Source organism: Nuphar pumila, chromosome 13 (genome assembly GCF_984573655.1).
Source record: "Nuphar pumila chromosome 13, dmNupPumi1.hap1.1, whole genome shotgun sequence".
NCBI lineage: Eukaryota > Viridiplantae > Streptophyta > Magnoliopsida > Nymphaeales > Nymphaeaceae > Nuphar > Nuphar pumila.
Genome location: NC_143261.1, coordinates 90,852,889 through 90,871,466, shown reverse-complemented (window position 1 = coordinate 90,871,466; position 18,578 = coordinate 90,852,889). Strand labels below are relative to the sequence as shown.

The following is an 18,578-nucleotide window of genomic DNA, read 5'->3' as shown; positions in this document are numbered from 1 at the left end:
TAAATTCATGTCAAAATGGTTTGTTATACATGTTTGCTGTTGATTCATTGATTAATATTCATTGCACCACAGATCTAGATGTAGAGCATGTGATCAAAACTCATCTCTCTGTGGGGAAAGCTGAATTCGATGTTCTATTGTTGGTAGGGCTATTTAAATGCTCTTCCTGCTGCTTTTTTTTTTCTTATAGTCTATGTTTGCTGTTTGTCATTAAGTGCCTACTGATTATCACTATTATTGAAATAGCTATTTGGACAGTCATGAGCTTATTGAAAATGTTGTCTCTAAATGCAATTGCTTTTCATGCATAAATGTGCACCAAAAGGCAAAAAAAATTGCAGGAAGACATATGCTGGTCAACTAACATTTTAAAATTGGGTTTAATGTTTAACTCTTATGTTTATGTGGCCAGAACTGTTTGACATGTATCAATTTATCCTGTAAAGAATAAGTTCAAGGTCAGATTGAGTGATTAACATCAAAGTTGGTGTTGGCTATATCCAGAAACAAGCATAGAATACTATTTATATTTATGAGATGTATATGTCACAATTACTAAAATATCCCCATAAGAATTAAAATCATCAGAACTAAAATACAAACATTAACAACTTTTCACATGTCAAGAACTTCCAATAGTCCATCTGATAGTTTGCCATTTTAGAAAAGAAAATCCTATCTGATAACAGAACCTTAACTTTTCCTTTTTTAAATGCCAAAAAGGATTAAAGTCTAAGCCAGTTCCCAACATACAAGCGCTCCATTCCATAAAAGCTTACCTTGTGCGGTTTGGGCTCCGTTGTGCAAAAGAGTGTCAGGTTTTTGGTGTTTGGTGAATAATCTTTCAAAGTCAGTTGTCTACCTGTCCAATTTTCATCAGTTTACATATCTGAGTAGGTGCCTGTGACTTAATAAAGCAAAGTAATGCACAAACATTTCAAAGATTTCTATTTAGTTTTTGAATAATTGGAATTACCTAAAATAAAGGCTTGATCATCAAAAATTGTCATTTTGTCGTAGCCTGATAGATCGCTCCCGGCCCCCATATTATTATACTCTCTTTTTTACCAAAAGTTATGTTACTATTCCTATTACTGACATAATTTTTTTGGCTTGATTGATAAATGGCTGTTTTAACAGGAGTCATCTGAGGTTTTGGATCAAGCTATATTGGTGCTTGATAGATTTGGCTTTAAACTTAAGTGTAATAATCTTAAGTATGTAATTGATGGGGACTATTCATCTGAATCATCGGTAAGTTGCATTCTGAAAAAATGAGCTTTCTCAATTTTCATAAAATATTTTAGTATTATACTACTAATTTTATATAATAAGTTGTCATTTGATACTCCATTAAAATTATGCAGTCATGTAAATATTATGTAATTTTCGCGATCATTGTTCTGTTTTGCCTGTATCTATGAAATGTCCTTTGAATCTTTGCAGATTGAAATTCCTTTTTGGAACCGAAAGCAATGTATTCTGAGAAGTTCCAATGGTGAATGGTACCATTTGACCACCAATAATGATCTCCGGTAATTGACTTCTACAAATTTTGTCAGAAAAGTTAGTCATTAACAAGCTACCTGTATATAATTTTAAAAAGGACATTAGAGATTTTGTGCTGACTTTCTTGTTTATGTGCTCACTTTCTTTTATTTTCTTAAGCTAGGGAAAAATGTCATAGAGCTAGTGACTTCTTGTATCTTCCAGATATTGGTTCCAATTTCTTATAATATTAGTCACTGTATTGTTGACTTCTGAATTCTGCAACTCTTTTCATAAAGAGTATATAAATCATCCCGCAGACTGTCACATGGGTGCGGGTGCGGGTGCGGCACTTTCAAAAACCTTGGGTGCAGGGGTGCGGCAGCGCAAAAATGTATATATATATATATATATAATTTTGAAGTTTCAATAGTTAACATTTAACAATTAACATTGTCATAATATCATTCATCATGCATGCAATATATCAACCTAAATATCAATCAAATAAGTAAAGCAATTACGTAAATCAACCTAAATATCAATCAAATAAGTAAAGCAAAAAAGAACTAAATTACTTACCAAAGTATATCCTGATGAAGTAATGGATCTTAATAATTTTCTTCTTCTTCATCAAATGCATCATTAGAAGGAATACTGGGCTCAGCTAAATCCATGTTTGTTATATTGAAATCATGCTCTCCCTCGAAGTCACACTCTTTTGGCTTTACATCCCAAAATTTGGAAGTTCCTTGTCTGCGTTACAAACCCAATTTGAAAATGTTAAATACAATACAAGTATATTTAAATGAAAAACTAAGAAATAATCAAATAAATAAGAGAGCAAATTAGTACCTGTATTCATCATTGGTTCGCGAAAGTAATCGAAAATTTGAATGAACATATACTAAATCCTCTGCACGCTTGCTGGTGAGTTTGTTTCTCTTCATGTTGTGGATTTGAGAATATGTGCTCCAATTTCTTTCACAACAAGATGAACTAGCAGGCTGCGATAGCAATCTTAATGCAAGACGTTGAAGAAGAGGTGTTTCTGATCCAAATGTTGACCACCATGTGATAGGATCTATATTATACTTTTCTCTCGCGAATAATGTTGGTCTATATAATCTCGAAGATGAAAATTTTCCAAACTCTTGTGTGACTTGATGTAGAAGATATGTTTTTGGAAAAAGTCTTGTCATACACATATTTCTATGTCTTGATAGCTCTGGGTCTAAATTTGGAGGGACACAACCAATACCACCAGCCCGCCACTTATTTGCATAATATTTTGGATTAAGAGAAACCTTACTGTATCAGTATCAAATCATTTTACCTATGAGATCCAGCCTCACAACCAACGATATCTCATTATTAGAAATTTGGGGATCCTTTTTGTTGAATCTAGTGTGTGAGACCAAAGCATGGCAATCTCCATTGGACCAACTCCACTGGGAACTGGAGTGGTTGCCGAGGCAACCAAACCGGCCTTGTACAGATTTTACAGAAGATGCTTCCATTTTTTTTATACTCCCTGGCAGCTGGAATCCCCAAATCGATAGATTTGGGGTGTCCGACAACCCTCTCAACCCCAGCTTCTCAACAGCATATCGAAACCCCCAAATCAACGATTTGGGGTTTTCGGTTTGGGGGTTCACCGTGAATCCCGAGTCCAAGGACTTGGGATTTCCGGTACCGACACTCCACACTCGACCCACTGAACATTTTACAATAACCATAAGCATTTGCATAGTAGAAATCGAACCCTCCCCATGTTGTTCGAGTTAGGGCTTCCCTGCAACCCACCTCAACATGCTCGAACACCTTCAATACCCAAACAAGAAAGAAATATCAGTAAGACCTACCTCGATTGAGTTTTTCCCCTGATTTTCGAAGCCTTGCCGAACCACCACCGCTTCCCCTTCACGTCACGCAAGAGTGAGAAAAAGACTGGGAGAGATTTGGGGAAACAGAGAGGGAAAGAGAGAACGAGAGAGAGAGATGAGAGGCAAAGGGGAAGAGAGAATGAGGGTGAGGGAGAAAAAGGGTTTGACCCCTATTTAAAGAGGGGTGACCCCCGAAAAGGAAGGGGATTTCCACCCTCCTCCCAGCGGCCACACACCCCTCCCCTTGGCTTCCCTAACAACGAGGTTGCTTCCTCACTTTATGGGGCAGGCCCTGCCCTTTTTTACTTACGAGTTGTTTTTTTTATAAGCATGCGGGGCGCGGTCCGGGTCCGAGACCCGGGTCCAGCCGCGGTTTTGGACCCACACCACCCATGCGATATGGATCCACATGTAAAACCCCATTTAATTAAAAAAAAAATTGGACTCGGGCCGGGTCGGGTCCGGACCCGACCCGGGCCCCTTTTTTTTTATTAGGGTTTTACATAACCCGAGCTCACCCGAGCTTTCGGGCGCCGCAAACCCCCCTTCTCCCCCTTCGCGTGCGGGCAGGTTTGGGAAACTCACCAGGGGTTTCCCCTTTCGATTGCCCCCCTGTGCCTTTAAGAGAGAGGTTGGAGGGCGAGGGGAGTCACGCCTCCCTCTCGCAGCCCTCGCTCCCCCCTCCGCGCCGGTCTCCTCCCTCGCTGCGCCCCGCCGTCGACGCCGGCCACCACTCCCAGGTACGCCGCCCTCTTCTTCTCCCTCTTCTCTTCTCCTCCCTTTTTTCTTCCTCACCCCCCTCCCTGTCACCTCGCCGGGAGGCCGACAGGCGGCTCACAGCCACTGCCGCGGCCTCCCACCGCCTCCCTTTGCCATCGGGGCCCCGACAGGTGGCCTACGCGGCTCCTGTCGTCCCCTTCTCTCGCTGGGGTTCGCCGGAGTGCCGGCAGGGGACCTGAGGTCCCTGCGACACCCCCTTTTCTTTTTTGCTGCCACCTTGTGGCCTTCGGCAGGGACTGGCCCTTGCCGTCCAGTGCTGTCGGCAGGGGCTCAGCCCCTGCCACTTCTTGCTGTCGGCAGGGGTTGGCCCCTGCCGTCCTGTGCTTTCGGCAGGGGCTGGCCCCCTGCCATCTCTTGCTGTCGGCAGGGGCTCAGCCCCTGCCACTTTGTGCTGTCGGCAGGGGCTCAGCCCCTGCCGTCCTGTGCTTTCGACAGGGGCTGGCCCCCTGCCATCTCATTGCTGTCGGCAGGGGCTCAGCCCCTGCCACTTTGTGTTGTCGGCAGGGGCTCGGCCCCTGCCACTTCATGCTGTTGGCAGGGGCTCAGCCCCTGCCACTTGGTGGCTGTCGGCAGGGGTTGCCCCCCTGCCGCCACGCTATTTTTTCGACAGGGGCTCATCCCCTGTCGCCCTGCTATTGTCGGCAAGCAGGGGCTTGTCCCCTGTCGCTGGTCTGTTTTCGGCCAGCAGGGTCACACACCCCTGCTGCCTCTCTCTTTTCCTATAGGCAGGCTTGTTTTTCTATTTTTTTCTGCATAATAATTAGCGTAGCACTGTTGCAGACCTCGCATCGGACCCCCGCTCTGGCTCCGCGGCCCGAGCCTCGTATCATCTACACGCGTAGACGCACGCAGCTGCACGACATCCCGAGGTAGGGGAAAGTCGCACGAATAGTATGTATGAACAAAATAAAATAAGACTCCTGAGATAGAATAGTTATTTTGCATACTTGCGTATCTGAAGAAGTATTGGTTGGTCGAAGTTTTACTTTTTGTGATTCTTTTGAAATTGCATAATGTAAATTCGTTGGGTAGACTCATTCTAGAAAGAATCAAGTAGTTCAATTGGTATGCCTGTTTACGTATAGGATTACTTAACTCATAATTGTCTATTCTGCATGCTTATTCCTTTGAAACTGCATACTTAATGTAGACTTTGTGAATAGACTCAAAACCACTGCAATTTGCTATTGTAATCAAACCTTAAGGCAGGTACGGTATGAATTTTATGTAAGATCATGGAGTATATTAACGTGTGAAATCTACACTTTATTGATTTTGATGTGATAATATCGGCCTCCACAGGCCAAGTGCTCAGAAAAGCAAAACATGTCATGTAGGAACCAAAGGAATCATAAAACATTATATGTTGCCCTCTCATCGTAGTCGTACCTCTAGGGAGGTACAACCGTACTTTTGGACAAGTATGTCCTATGTGGGTTACGATGGTTGGAGGATGAGGTTGTAGCAACCTCGATGCGTGCAATTAGCACAATGCTGAGATCACATAAATGGTGACCATTCGCCTTCACAGGCAAGATGCTCGAGTGGGTCTAATAGACCAGAGCATGTAGGATGGGGCGGCGGTTAAGAAACCCCCGTCGTACCCATTCGATCTTCACGGTTCATCAAGGGAGAGGATGGATGGTACAAAAACTCCGATGGACAGGTTGTTAACAACCACCCCATGGGCAAAAGACTCGGCTTCCCCAGTCATCGGAGTTAGGGGAATTGGGATTACCATAAATTATCCTAGGTGGTAACTCTCAGGCACTTCTGCAGAAGTTGGATGCATCCATGGGCCACGAATGCCTTTGGGGATTTACTCTCTTGGTCACTGACCGTCCCCTTAGGAGCGGACTCAGTCAGCCATCCGGGTTAATGAAAACACCTAAATAATAAACCCCCGGATCGGTCTCGGCTGTTTCTACGTTACGCGTCTGTGCGTACCCACAGACCAGTTAATATCAGAACTTAAAGAATACCTTCATGAATAGTTGTAGATGATTGAGACTTGCACTGCTGGAAATGCTTCAACTAACAAATCTTTGCACATATTACACTTGTTAGAATAGATTACAATTGTATTGATTGCTTCAATATCATAACTGCTTATCTCATGAATGTCCTGTTTTATTTTCATTCTACTTATCTGTTCGTGCACCTATTGGTTTGTTATGAAACTGACCCATTTCATGGGCAGGTGAGGAGTAAGACTTCACTGGCGGTCGATGGCGTGGTGCAACATGGATCAAGATTTATCTTCTTTCTGCTGGCGGCTTGGCTCTGGGTCTTTTTGGAGTTTTCTTAGATTTATTGAACTTTGGAATAAAATGCTCATTTTGTAATAAACTGCAGATTTTTAATCTATTGCCTTATTTCTTAAATTCCTTTTGTAGTACATGTGAAAGATGGTTTTTCAGCTAACGTACCCAGGATTGTTGACTTGTGTTCCTTTCTAAATGTCTTCCGCTGTCGTTTTTAAAATTAAACTTTAAATCTTTGAAAGGTTTTTTCGATAATGTTTTCGAAATCACAAGTCGAAATTTTGGGGCGTTACACCACAAGTTGGATTCGAATGGATCCAATCGTGGATCCCATGATATACTTACGTAATATATATATATATATATATATATATATATATATATATATATATATATGTTTCATTTTTTGTTCTTAAGTATATATATAAGGTATTAAACCTATCTACATAGAGATCATATCTGGATCTTGGATCCGGAATGTGGATCCCAGGCCCATTTACGTATTATTTTAAATAATTCTCAATTAAATAATTGAATTAGTTAAAGTTATTGCATTTATATATACATATAAATTTATACGATATAAATTATATAAATATATATAAAGACCCCTTTATGGGTCCTGGATCCGAAACTTGGAACCCAGGCTGTAATAACGAGACAAAAAAAAAAAGTTTGGATCCGGATCCGACCCGGGCAAATCAGTCGGCTGCGTGCTTTTAAAAGCACGCAGCGACTGAGGGAGGAGGTTCTGGAAACCTCCTTCCCCCCCCTCTCGTCTCTCGGTCTGTCTCCCCCGATCGACTCCCTCTCTGCGTTGCTGAGCATCGCCGCCGACGCCCCCCTTCCGACAAGCACCTTCCGGCAGCCTCCCCAGAGGAGCCCCCGACGTAGGAGCTCCCTCTTCTCGCCGGATACCCCCCTCCGTTGCTGCCGCCGTCGACTACCTTCATTCCCTCCGTCGACGCCGTCGCCGATGTCGGCAGCCCCCCGGTACGCTTCTTTGTCTCCCCTCATTTTTCCCCTTTTTTTTCTTTTCCTCTCCCTTCATCGACCGACAGGGGCAAAAGCCCCTGCCGATTGGCCTGTCACGGCAGAGGAGGGGCTCGCCCCCTCCTCTCTGTACGACAGAGGAGGGGCTCGCCCCCCTCCTCTCTGTCCTGCTTCTGTTACGGCAGGGGAGGGGTCGAGCCCTCCTCCCTGCCTCCTGTAACGGCAGAGGAGGGGCTCGCCCCCTCCTCTTTGTTCCCTCTGTTCGGCAGGGGAGGGGCGCGACCCCTCCCTGCTTCTGTTACGGCAGGGGAGGGGTCGAGCCCCTCCTCCCTGCTCCCTGCGCCTCATGACAGCAGGGGAGGGTCGAACCCTCCCTGCTACCTTTGACGGCAGGGGAGGGTTGAGCCCTCCCTGCTGCCTCTTTTGGTCAGGGGAGGGGTCGAGCCCCCTCCCTGCACCATCGTCCTCTTCTCTCCTTCTTTTCAGTCGGCAGGCTGGCAGGGGCGACGCCTCCTGTCGCCTGTGTCCGACTGGTTGGCAGGGGGTGATGCTCCCCCTGCCGCCTGTTGTTGATCGACTGGCAGGGGTTTCCAGCCCCTGCCCCTCACTCTCTCTTTGTTATCGTTGGCCGGTAGGGGCTGTGGCCCCTACCTAACGTCTTTTGACAGGACGACAGGGGCATTGACCCTGTCGCCTGACACTTTTGGATCGGCAGGGGCTAAAGCCCCTGCCTGTCGTTTCTGGGAGGTCGGCAGGGGCTGGAGCCCTGCCTGTCCTTTGTCGACAGGGGCGACGTCCCCTGTCCCCTGCATCTGTTCTTCGGCAGTAAGGGGTCGTTGGACCCTGCCTCGCATTTCTTCAAGGTTGGCGGGGACCGTTGCCCCCTGCACCTTGTTTGTTTTCCGGTAGGGGGTTTCGCCCCTCTGCCTTGATCTTGTTGCCTTTGTTGCTCTTCTGCATTCTGCAGGGAGTTGAGCTCCCTGCCTAACCTCGTATCGGGGTCTGGTACTGCTGCAGGTCTTACCAGACCCACTTCTCATTTGTATTTTGGCATGCTAACCTTTTTAGCATCACAGGTTGAACGGTGGATTCTGCTCGCTCTTCATGGCTTCAGCTCGTGCTTACCTACGTAGCTGGCATACGAGGACCGTCACCCCTTAAGGTAGGGGAAGATTGCACAGAAGACTTGGACAATTGAATTGAGTTCAATTAACTAAAAAGGACAATTAAATAAATATATATGCATATATATATCATATATATTTATACGAGTACGCATTTAACTCAAGGACGCGGTTTCGCGATCCTTGTCCTTTACTTTGCCGTCGCGCATCGCGCAAAGGTTCTGCGATGCACTCCTGCTTACGGTATTTACTTTGCCGTCGCGCATCGCGCAAAGGTTCTGCGATGCACTCCTGCTTACGGTCTTTACTTTGCCGTCGCGCTTTGCGCTAGGCTCTTGCTTTTGCATATGTGTTGTTACAGCCTTGCTATTGCAGATGACGCTCAGGTATTCGCTCATTGCATACGTGTTTGAAGCATCCTCGTGGAGGATGCAAGAGACATCTATCACTCTCTCTTGGAACAAGAGTTCAGTCGGGAGCTGGCGATACACCTTCGTCTAAGGAAAGGGATACCTCATAAGGGTCCTGGCTCTTCGTGTGCGCAGTCCTGCAGAGTCGACTTGAGATTTTAGGGAGCTGCGCAAAAGCATCAAAGACTGCTCCAAATCGAAGCATTTGGAAGGATGTGACTGGCTGGTTCTGCTCGCCTTTTTGGCATATCTCGGGTGATCCCGAATTGGGGGTTCGAGCGAACTTCTTAGCGGGTGTTCTGTTGAGAAACCCGTATCCCGTCTATCGAGGCCGGTATCGAGTCATGCGAGACATGTAGATACCCCGAAAGCGGATGTGATTCGAGATAATCACATGCATCATGTTGGCACAAGATACTGCTGTTTCAAAAGATAAAGTAAAGTTGATAAACTTTACATCTTTGTGAAACACTCCTGTTGAGGCTTCTATTGAGGAGCTATACCCCCTTCATCCTAGAGTACTTGTAGTCGTGCACGACACGTATAGTACTGCGATGATCGGATGAGACGGTCGTGCGACCTCGAACAACGCTAAATGCAAAATGTTGTAATCACATAAATGGCCTCACATTCGCCTTCACAGGCAAGATGCTCGAGTGGTTTAAATACCACAGCATAGAATGGGTCGTTAGTTAAGCAACCCCTAACGTACCTATTCGCTTCTTTGTGTCTGTCAAGGGAGAGGACAGAGCGGTACAAACTCCAATGGACAGGTTGTTAACAACCACCCTACGGGCAACGATCCGGCCTCCCCAGTCATTGGAGTTAGGGGAAAGGGGCTACATTAGTTAGCTGAACACTTCTGCAGAAGTTGGATGCGTCCGTGGCACAGCCTCCTTTGGGGAATCCTCTCTCGGCTAAAGCCGTCCCTTTGGAGCGAACTCAACTAGCTATTCGGGTTATTGAAAATACATAGAATAACAGATGCCCGAACTAGTTTCAGTTGGTTCTACGTTTTGCCTGCGCGTACCCGCAGGTTCGTAATTATCGAAACATAAGGTCTGTTCACATCGGTCGTGGGGTCGTGAGATTCGCTTGCACAACTGCTTCGCTTGCACTACGGATTCGCTTGCACTACTGATTCGCCTGCACTACTGCTTCGCTTGCACTACTAATTCGCTTGCTTGCTCGATAGTTCAGTATGCTACTTGTTGAGCTGTGCACGCCTGTCAAGGCGTTATTCTAGTTGGTTAAACTACTTACGCAGTTCTTTGTGGAGTAATAAGGAGTTTCTCATACTAGTTAAATGCTTATAATAATAGCATTATACCAGTTGCTACATATTAGCATGTGACTTGCTTTATCCCTTGGTCGAACTGTTTGGTGCTTATTGTAGCGTAGCACTTGTTGGCTTGCATCTCTTATGATTGATGTGATTGCATACAGCTCGTAATCTACGAACTGGTGGCAACTAGGATTGATGTGGCCGCTTGTCTTATAAGCTGCTTACATATTGTGATATAACTGCTGCCGTATGATTGCTTATGAATGGCTTGTGATGCAATGGTTTATGCCTTACGATTAATTTAATTACTTGTTGATGGACTGAGCCATTTTATGGTAATTATATGTTTTACGAGCATTGTTATGAGTGCTTGTCTTATTCAGTTGTTTTGTTTGGCTGACGGGTAGAGTTAGTTACCCTTCGCCCATAGAATCAACTGAATTGCCATATTTGCGCGTTCTCATGTGTCATTTACACATGCTTTGAGGGCCTATTTGAGGATTGCAATATTCCTTGTGGCAATCATACGATGCGTAGGATTATATGCTTCTGCGTGGAGTGATACGATGCTTATTGCTGATATACATGCTTGTGCCCATATTGTGGCTATTGACCTCGAGAACAGTCAACTGTTCGGAGCAGTCGATTGTATAGATGCGTGTATCACCGAGTAGGGTGTCTGTCGAGCACCTGATCTCCAAAGGATTATCTGCGAGGGCGTGTATGATCAAGACCAGGTACCCAGCTAGAGTGGTAGATTCTCTGTGAGGATGTACACTGTCCACGAACGGGTAGCCGCAAAGACGGTGAACTCCTGTGAGGAAGTGTATGGTCCAAGACCAGGTATACCATCTAGGGCGGAATTCCTTGTGAGGTTATACATTTCCCAGACCAGGTGATCCGGCGTTGATCTTGTCGTTTGTATTAGTGGCTATCGACCCTGAGAGCGGTCATTCGTGTTGATGCATGTATCACAATGATTTTCATTGGATATGGCATTTGTTGGGAACCGATTTTCCAAAGGTTTCGCTGTGAGGTTATACATTTCCCAGATCGGGTGATCCGGCTAGAGTGGGAGATCTTTGTAAGGATGTACACTGTCCACGAACGGGTAGCTGCAAAGACGGTGAACTCCTGTGAGGAAGTGTAGGGTCCAAGATCAGGTATACCCTCTAGGGCGGTAATTCCTTGTCCGGTCGTATATCTCTTGGACCGAACGATCCGACGTGGATCTTGTGTTTTTGCTTACCATAAAAAGTTATGGTGAGCTGTGACGATCTTCTGAGATTGTTTGTGATAGCCAACTATGAATTCATAGTTTCGGCTTTCTGTTTTAGCATGATTACATGCTTGACTCAGGTGTGAGAATCAGATCGTTAGCGATTTGAGTTAGTGATTATGTTTTGGACCTTCTACGGAAGGGTGAGCTTTTCTGAGAAAGTATGACGCCTTAGTGAGTCATAACAGGTGGCAGTTGGCCGCGTAAGGTTTTGAGAGATGAGAATAGATTAAGGTTGTTCAGGACAACGCGTTCGTTAGAAGTAGTGAGCGACAAACGATGTCCTGATGGTGATTAGAGGCTGTGACCTCGTTCTAGGAACGAGAACAAGCTAGTTGCGGGGTGGTTCACAGCCTACGATCAATTGAGTCGTATGCTGCGTTTGTCAGTTGCACTGCTTACTTGCTTTGCACTGCTTACTTGCTTTGAACTGTTTACTGTTTGCACTACTTACGCATTTGCACTGCTTACGCGCTTGCACGCCTTACTCGCTTGCACTACTTATTCGCTTGTACTACTTACGTGTTTGCACTATTCACCTGCTTGCATTGCTTACCTGTTTAACTGCATATCTGCTTTAAACTGCGTAGCCTACTGAATTAAATGTACTTAATTCAGTTTCCTGTTAGTCTCTCTTGTGCACCTACTAGTTTTTCGCGAAACTAACCCATTCTATGGGTACAGGTGATGATTAGGTACACTACGGGCGATAGCGCGATTGCAAGATGACTTCAAGACTTCTTCTTCCTGCTCTTAGCTCGCGTCCTGGACGCTTGGGTTTGTATCGGATTTCCCTTAGGATATCCGAATCTTGTGAATTTTGGTTCTTTTAGCTAACGTGCCCAGAGTGTTCAACTTGCCTTATGATTTATCAAAAGAAAAATCTTCCGCTGATTTCATAAACAAACTCTGAAGGAAAGAGATATTTCTAGTCTCTTGCCTGTTTTTCTGAAAAGGCTCGCAAGTTTGAAATTTGGGGCGTTACACAGGCCCAAATCAAAATAATTTACGCATTATAATAAAAAAAATTCAAACAAATAACAAAAAATACGGTTATTACATCCCTACCCCCTTAAAAAAATTTCGTCCTCGAAATTAGAACCTACCGAATAAGTGTGGTAGCATTGAATTCAAATATCACACGAGTCTAATAATCGGCAACTAAGAAGATACCTTCGATCTAATCAGTCCCATCCTCCTGCGTAGACGTCATAGCAGCATAGACTCTGCCATTGGTTCTTTGCTAGCCTTGTGGTTGTTGTTGCTGCTGCGGTGGCTGCTGCTACTGCTGTCCTCCTTGAGTTGTTGGCTGGTTCAGACAGTAGGGAGCGATGTGCCTAGGCTGCTGGCACCGGTAGCAAACCCCCTTAAACATCGAACAAAAGCCCTGAGGATGACTTTTGTTATACCTGCGACATCTTAATTGGGCCTTCCCCTGCTGTTGTCCCTGCTGACGTCCTTCCTGGGTTCGCTGCCTCTTGCCTTCCAATTGCAGCTAACTGATCTGTAATCACTCTGACATCCCCCATGAACTCTGTAATGGATTTGTTTCCTTTTCGCATGGATTGGAATTGCCACTTGAGTTGCAAAGCCCGAGATTCGGAAACCTGAGAAAAAGAATGAGCTAGTCCATTCCACAACTCGGCAGCAGATTGATCATCAGAAATAGTTTGTAAAACACGATCAGAAAGTGTGGAAGTTATGTAAACAACTAATGTCTGATCCCGTTGTACCCATATGTCATAAGCAGGATTGGTGATTCGAAGTTGACTCACCGTCCCATCTTCACCTGTTATTTCTTGCATGATATGTGTAGTTGGGGCGGGTGATCGCCCATCTAGATGCCCATAAAGACCATGACTGCGAATAAAGGGCACAATCTGACGTTTCCAAAGTAAGTAGTTATCATGGGATAACTTGTGGGTCATGAGGTGAGTAAGGAAACTAGGGTTCAATTTGGAATCCATGGATTATATGAAGAATGAGATGCCAACTGTACTAACAGTGTATTGAGGGAAAAACAGCAATGCTGTGTGCTGAAAATAATATCAGCACACACGTTACACAGAAGAATAGAGGTGTGTGAACCAGAAAAATACTGAATGCCGACTGTACTAATAGTGCATTGAAAGGAAAATAGTAATGCTGTGTGCTGAAAATAATATCAGCACACACGTTGCACAGAAAATGATATCAGCACACACGTTACACAGAAGAATAGTGACGTGCGAATCAAAAGAATATTGAACAGAAATGTTTTGGGGAGAAAAGCAAAGATTCAGCAGACTGAAAACAGAATGTTAAGACGTGCGTACCAGAAAAAATACTGAAAATAAAAAGAATCGAGAGAGAAACTGGAGTGATGTGAAAAGGATTAAGAAAAAGAAGAAAGAAGTAAATCTGATTAAAGGAAAAGAGACAGAAGTAAACCTACGTCCTTTAGCAACACGTGCTGGTCCTTAGAGGCCTTCTAGATGATTGATTTCCGCGCCTGTGCTTTGATACCATGTGAGAAATATCAACCTACAAGGGTTGAAGATGGGGTGGAGAGAGAAGAGAGGAGTCGGCGGCAATAGGGTTTTCCCTTTTCTTATGTTATTTATAAGTGTTGTACAGGGTATAACATTACACAAGTAATAAAATTAAATTACAAACATGCCACCGCCCACGCATCCCGAGGTGGATCCTTGGAATGTGGTGCGGGTCGGATCCATGATCCAAACTAACACCCTGCTCCTTCCCACCTGCGGGTGGGTTCTTCCTCGCACCACCAGCCGAACCACCCCCATTATTACCCTTCTTCTGCGAGCCGCCCCTGAACCTCTCCCATTCCTTGTTCAGGACCATCGCAGTCTCAATCGCATCCGCCAGTGTAGTGGGTCGGCCTCCCAATACCCGTACCCAGAGCCCGTCCTTCAGCCCACGCACATACTTCATCGCCCTCGCCTTCTCATTCTTGAATAGGTTCGGGCAGTACCTCTCGAGGCTCCAAAATCTAGTGGTGTAGTCCACCAGGCTCATGTTCCCTTGGGTCAGGTCGAGGAGCTTCTGTTGCATCTGCTCCTCGGCGTAAGAGGGAAAATACGTGTCCAGGAACTCCTCCCGAAACATCTCCCAGGGAATCACGTCTATATCGGCGAACTTCACCCTTCGCAGGGTGTCCCACAACTTTTTGGCATCACCCTTCAGACGATACGTGCCAAAAGGTGTCTTACTGTCCTCAGGGACAGGTAGGACATCAAACGCTCTCTTAATCTCCTTGACCCAGCTCGCAGCTGCCTCTTGGTCGGCCTTGCCTGCAAAAGTTGGCGGGTCTAACTTCAAGAACTTTTCGAAGGAAACACCGCCCGCGTTTGAAACAACGTCGACAGGAGGGTCACGGGCAGTTGCCTGCGCCGCCTGTGCCGCCTGCATAGCCTGGGCCATCTGCGTTGCCTGTGCCATCATGGTCTCGGTTAGAGTATGGATGGCTTCCATCATAAAGTCCCTCTGCTCCTACCAGTTTGCGGAAGCAGCAGTGGAAGACAAAACACCTCTGCGTGAATACGACATCTACAACGCACATATTTTTCACAAATTATACCCTTACCGATCCTACCCCCTTGGGGTTGATCACGAACAATAATCATTCATACAATCTCACTAAGACTTTTAAATTCACACCAAATGAAAGTTTAAACTATGAATGCAATCAATCATAAAGAGTTCATATGCTTTAAATAAAAGTATTAAATAGCCTTACCAGTGAAAGAGACTGCTCTGGAGTACGAGGCATGACTTGCTGGCGCTTCTGGACAGGGCTCACATACCAAAAATTAAAAATTTAACACTAAAAGATGATAAAAGTGTAAGTCTTTGTGGTGGCTCTGATACCAAACCTGTAACGACCCCAACTCATACCCCTTGAAAATGCAGATTTTTTTTTTAAAGAGTTGCAGAAATCTTTCCAGAGACCGAGGGTCTTTACAGTTCCAATTTCAGCTGGATAACCACACACCACAAACGAACTTACATTTATCATCCATAACCAAACAACCAAACTCTTTATTAATGAATCAATAACAGTCTCATACTCAAGTCAAAAGTAGAGTAACAACTGCAGAAAGTAAAAAGAACTAAAAGAAACAAAAGTAGAGTCGCTCTGTCCATAGGTGAAGCAGTCTGAAGCAAGTGTGACCCTCGTATACTCTCAGAAATTAATCGACTTCACTGATCATCTGCGGCTGCAAAAAACCATAGAAGTAGGGTGTCAGAACCGAAATCTTGAGCACAGGTACTTCTAATGAAACAAGTGAGCTAAAGAATACAGATAAAACTTCATGCAATAATTTAGAGAAATGCAATGATAACAAGTACATAATTCGATTTAAGCATTCATGTAACAGGGAACAATTTCTAAGCATGAAGAATCATTTAAGCAATAGCAGAGATCACAATTTAAATAAGTGAGACATTAGAGATTAAACATCATGCATCTACCAACATGTAACAATTAAGGAAACAGATAACATATGCATGTTCTAATGCATAGCAAGAATATGCATGATTTATGTGCAATGCATGAACATTTCATTATCTTTCATTAAAGTTTTCTTTTTGCATATGCATGTGTTAAATTGTATCTTGTGTTTGTGTTCACATATATGTTTATGTATCTATTGTTATATATATATATATATATATATATATATATATATTATTTTTCCATAATGTAAACCCCTCAAGGGTATTTCTGTCTTTTCTTCCTTTTACGCATATCCACCTATGTCACATGGGTGCGGGTGCGGGTGCGGGTGCGACACGGGTGCGGCGCAATTTCAAAAATTTTGGACACGGGGACTCGGCTATATATATAAGACTCGGTCAAAGTTGTGCCCATTAGGGGACAGGTGATGAGTTGTGAAGCCTGATTCAGGGTTTTTTTCCTTACAGGAGGGGGGGTTCCCCCCGGCGCGGGTCCCAGTCAGCGGGCGGGGGTCCAGGAGGGGCGCCCCTAGCGGGGGGGTTTAGGGGGGCAGCGCCCCCCCCACCCCCCAAGAAATTTTTTTTTTTAGATTTTGTAGCCCAGAATTTTTTTTTTTAAAAAAAATATTCCAAAAAATGGACCAAAATGACCCTGGGTGCGTTGACCGCACCCAGGGTCGGGTTGACAGAGTCCGAGCTGCACCCGTGTCGGTGCGTGTCGACGCGGGTGCGTCGACCTTGGAGCCGAGTCTGTGTGACATAGATATCCACACTAGTGCATATGCTTTAACTTTCTTTTTCCTTTTTCTTTTTCCTTTTTTTCTTTTCTTTCTTTTTCTATTCTTTTTTTCTTTTTTCTTTGTTGACTAAGTCAACTTGGAGGGGGTCCAAACTAGACGTTGGACCCCTCCAACGGTTAGATTTCTAACTGTTGGAGGGGCTCCAACGTCTAATGGGAGCCCCTCCAAGATTCTCTCTTCTTATAAATAGGTGTGATCCCCCTTCTTACATGTTATTCAATGCTTGGAGCATTGTTCTCCATTGTTCAATAAAATCCTTTATATTTTTGCATTTGTGTTCTCTTTTTGTACCTTGAGTACATCTTGTTCTAAGTGTTTTTGTGCCTTTGTGCACATTTCTCTTTATGGTGGTTGTGCTTTCTATGCACATTATCTCTTTTGAGATATTTTCACATGGTATCAGAGCGAGGTTAAAGCTTGAAGATTGTGTTATTCCTCACATTTGCAAGTGCCTCGAAAAGTGTGCCTTTGGTGTCTTGGTGAAAGGCGTGGGGGCTTCTCTTCCTTCAATATTTTGGAAGTTTTTTACGTCAAGAAAGATTTGAAAGACCCTGAGTGGTACATATTCTTTCTTCACTCTTCCCTCTCTAATGGGTGAAAAAGAGTCTCATTTTTCACTAGGGTTTAAATTAAATGGCTCCAACTACCATGTTTGAGCCGGGAATATGGAGGCCCACATTAAGGGAAAAGGTCTTTGGGGATACGTCAAAGGAACCATTCCCGAACCCGAACCTAAGATCACCATTATGGAGAAGGGTGAAATTAAAGTTCTTGATGGTGAAGAGAGAGAAAAATCCTTTGAAGAATACAACAAAAAACATGAAGAATGGGAGATGAAGAACTACAAAATTCTTTCATAGTTCTTTTCTTCTGTTGAAACAAAAATAAATGCCAATATTTTGAAGTTCAAAAAGGCCTTTCAAGTATGGGAGTATCTTGAAAGAATGTATACTTCAAGAGACTTGTCCCATAAATACTATCTCCAAAAGAAGGCTTTAACCCTTCAATAAGGAGAAATGTCCGTTAGAGAATATTTTGCCGAGCTATCCACTATTTGGGATGAACTTGCTCTCCAAGAACCTAAATGGAGTGGAGAGGCTATTCAATTGAGGGCCAAACAATTAGAAGAGGATCATTTCTTCAACTTCTTAAATGGGCTTAGACCCGAGTTCGAACAAACTAGATCCTCCATCGTCTTCTTTCTCTTCTCCTCTGTTGGAAGATGTGCTTACCAAACTAAGTAGAGAAGAAACTAGATTGGGGATGAATAAAACCAATCTAAGTGTGTTGGCCGTTCCCTCTAAAGATTAGGATGAGAGTGCTTATGTCGTCTCAAGACCGGGGAATAATGTTAAAACTTATAAACCCCCTCATTTCAACAAAAATCAAGGAAGAAGAGAAAATGGTGGGCATTATGGAAAAAGAGATTATAGTAAAATCATTTGCCACTTTTGCAAAGAACCGGGTCACATTAAACCGGTATGCCCTAAATGGAAAAAGATTGTGGCTATGTCTACAACTTTCCAACCAACCAAGGAGGAAGGACCATCAACCTCCAACAATGCTACTTTGTCTCTAAATCAAATCGTGAAAGCTCTTCAACCTCTCCTCAAGGGATTCGTTTCCAGAGCCGCCATGACCACCTTCTCTCCTCCCGGTAAGACTCTTTGGCTCTTAGACTCGGGTGCATCCTTTCATATAACTCCAAATGTTTTTGCACTTTCTAAATACTCAAAAAATTTGTCACCTTCTTTTGTCTCTACCGCGGATGGGGCTTCTCTTGAAATAAAAAGAATTGGTGATTT

General features: G+C 44.3%; 1 protein-coding gene across 1 annotated transcript in view; it reads left to right on the top strand.

Moving 5' to 3' along the window:
- LOC149819136 (uncharacterized) overlaps positions 1 to 18,578 on the top strand; it is a 252,948-nt gene that overhangs the window by 172,137 nt on the left and 62,233 nt on the right. The window contains exons 15-17 of the mRNA XM_089984131.1: positions 73 to 143; positions 1,141 to 1,254; positions 1,447 to 1,535. Coding sequence (XP_089840257.1) covers positions 73 to 143; positions 1,141 to 1,254; positions 1,447 to 1,535 — 274 coding nt within the window. The remainder of the gene's footprint in view (positions 1 to 72; positions 144 to 1,140; positions 1,255 to 1,446; positions 1,536 to 18,578) is intronic.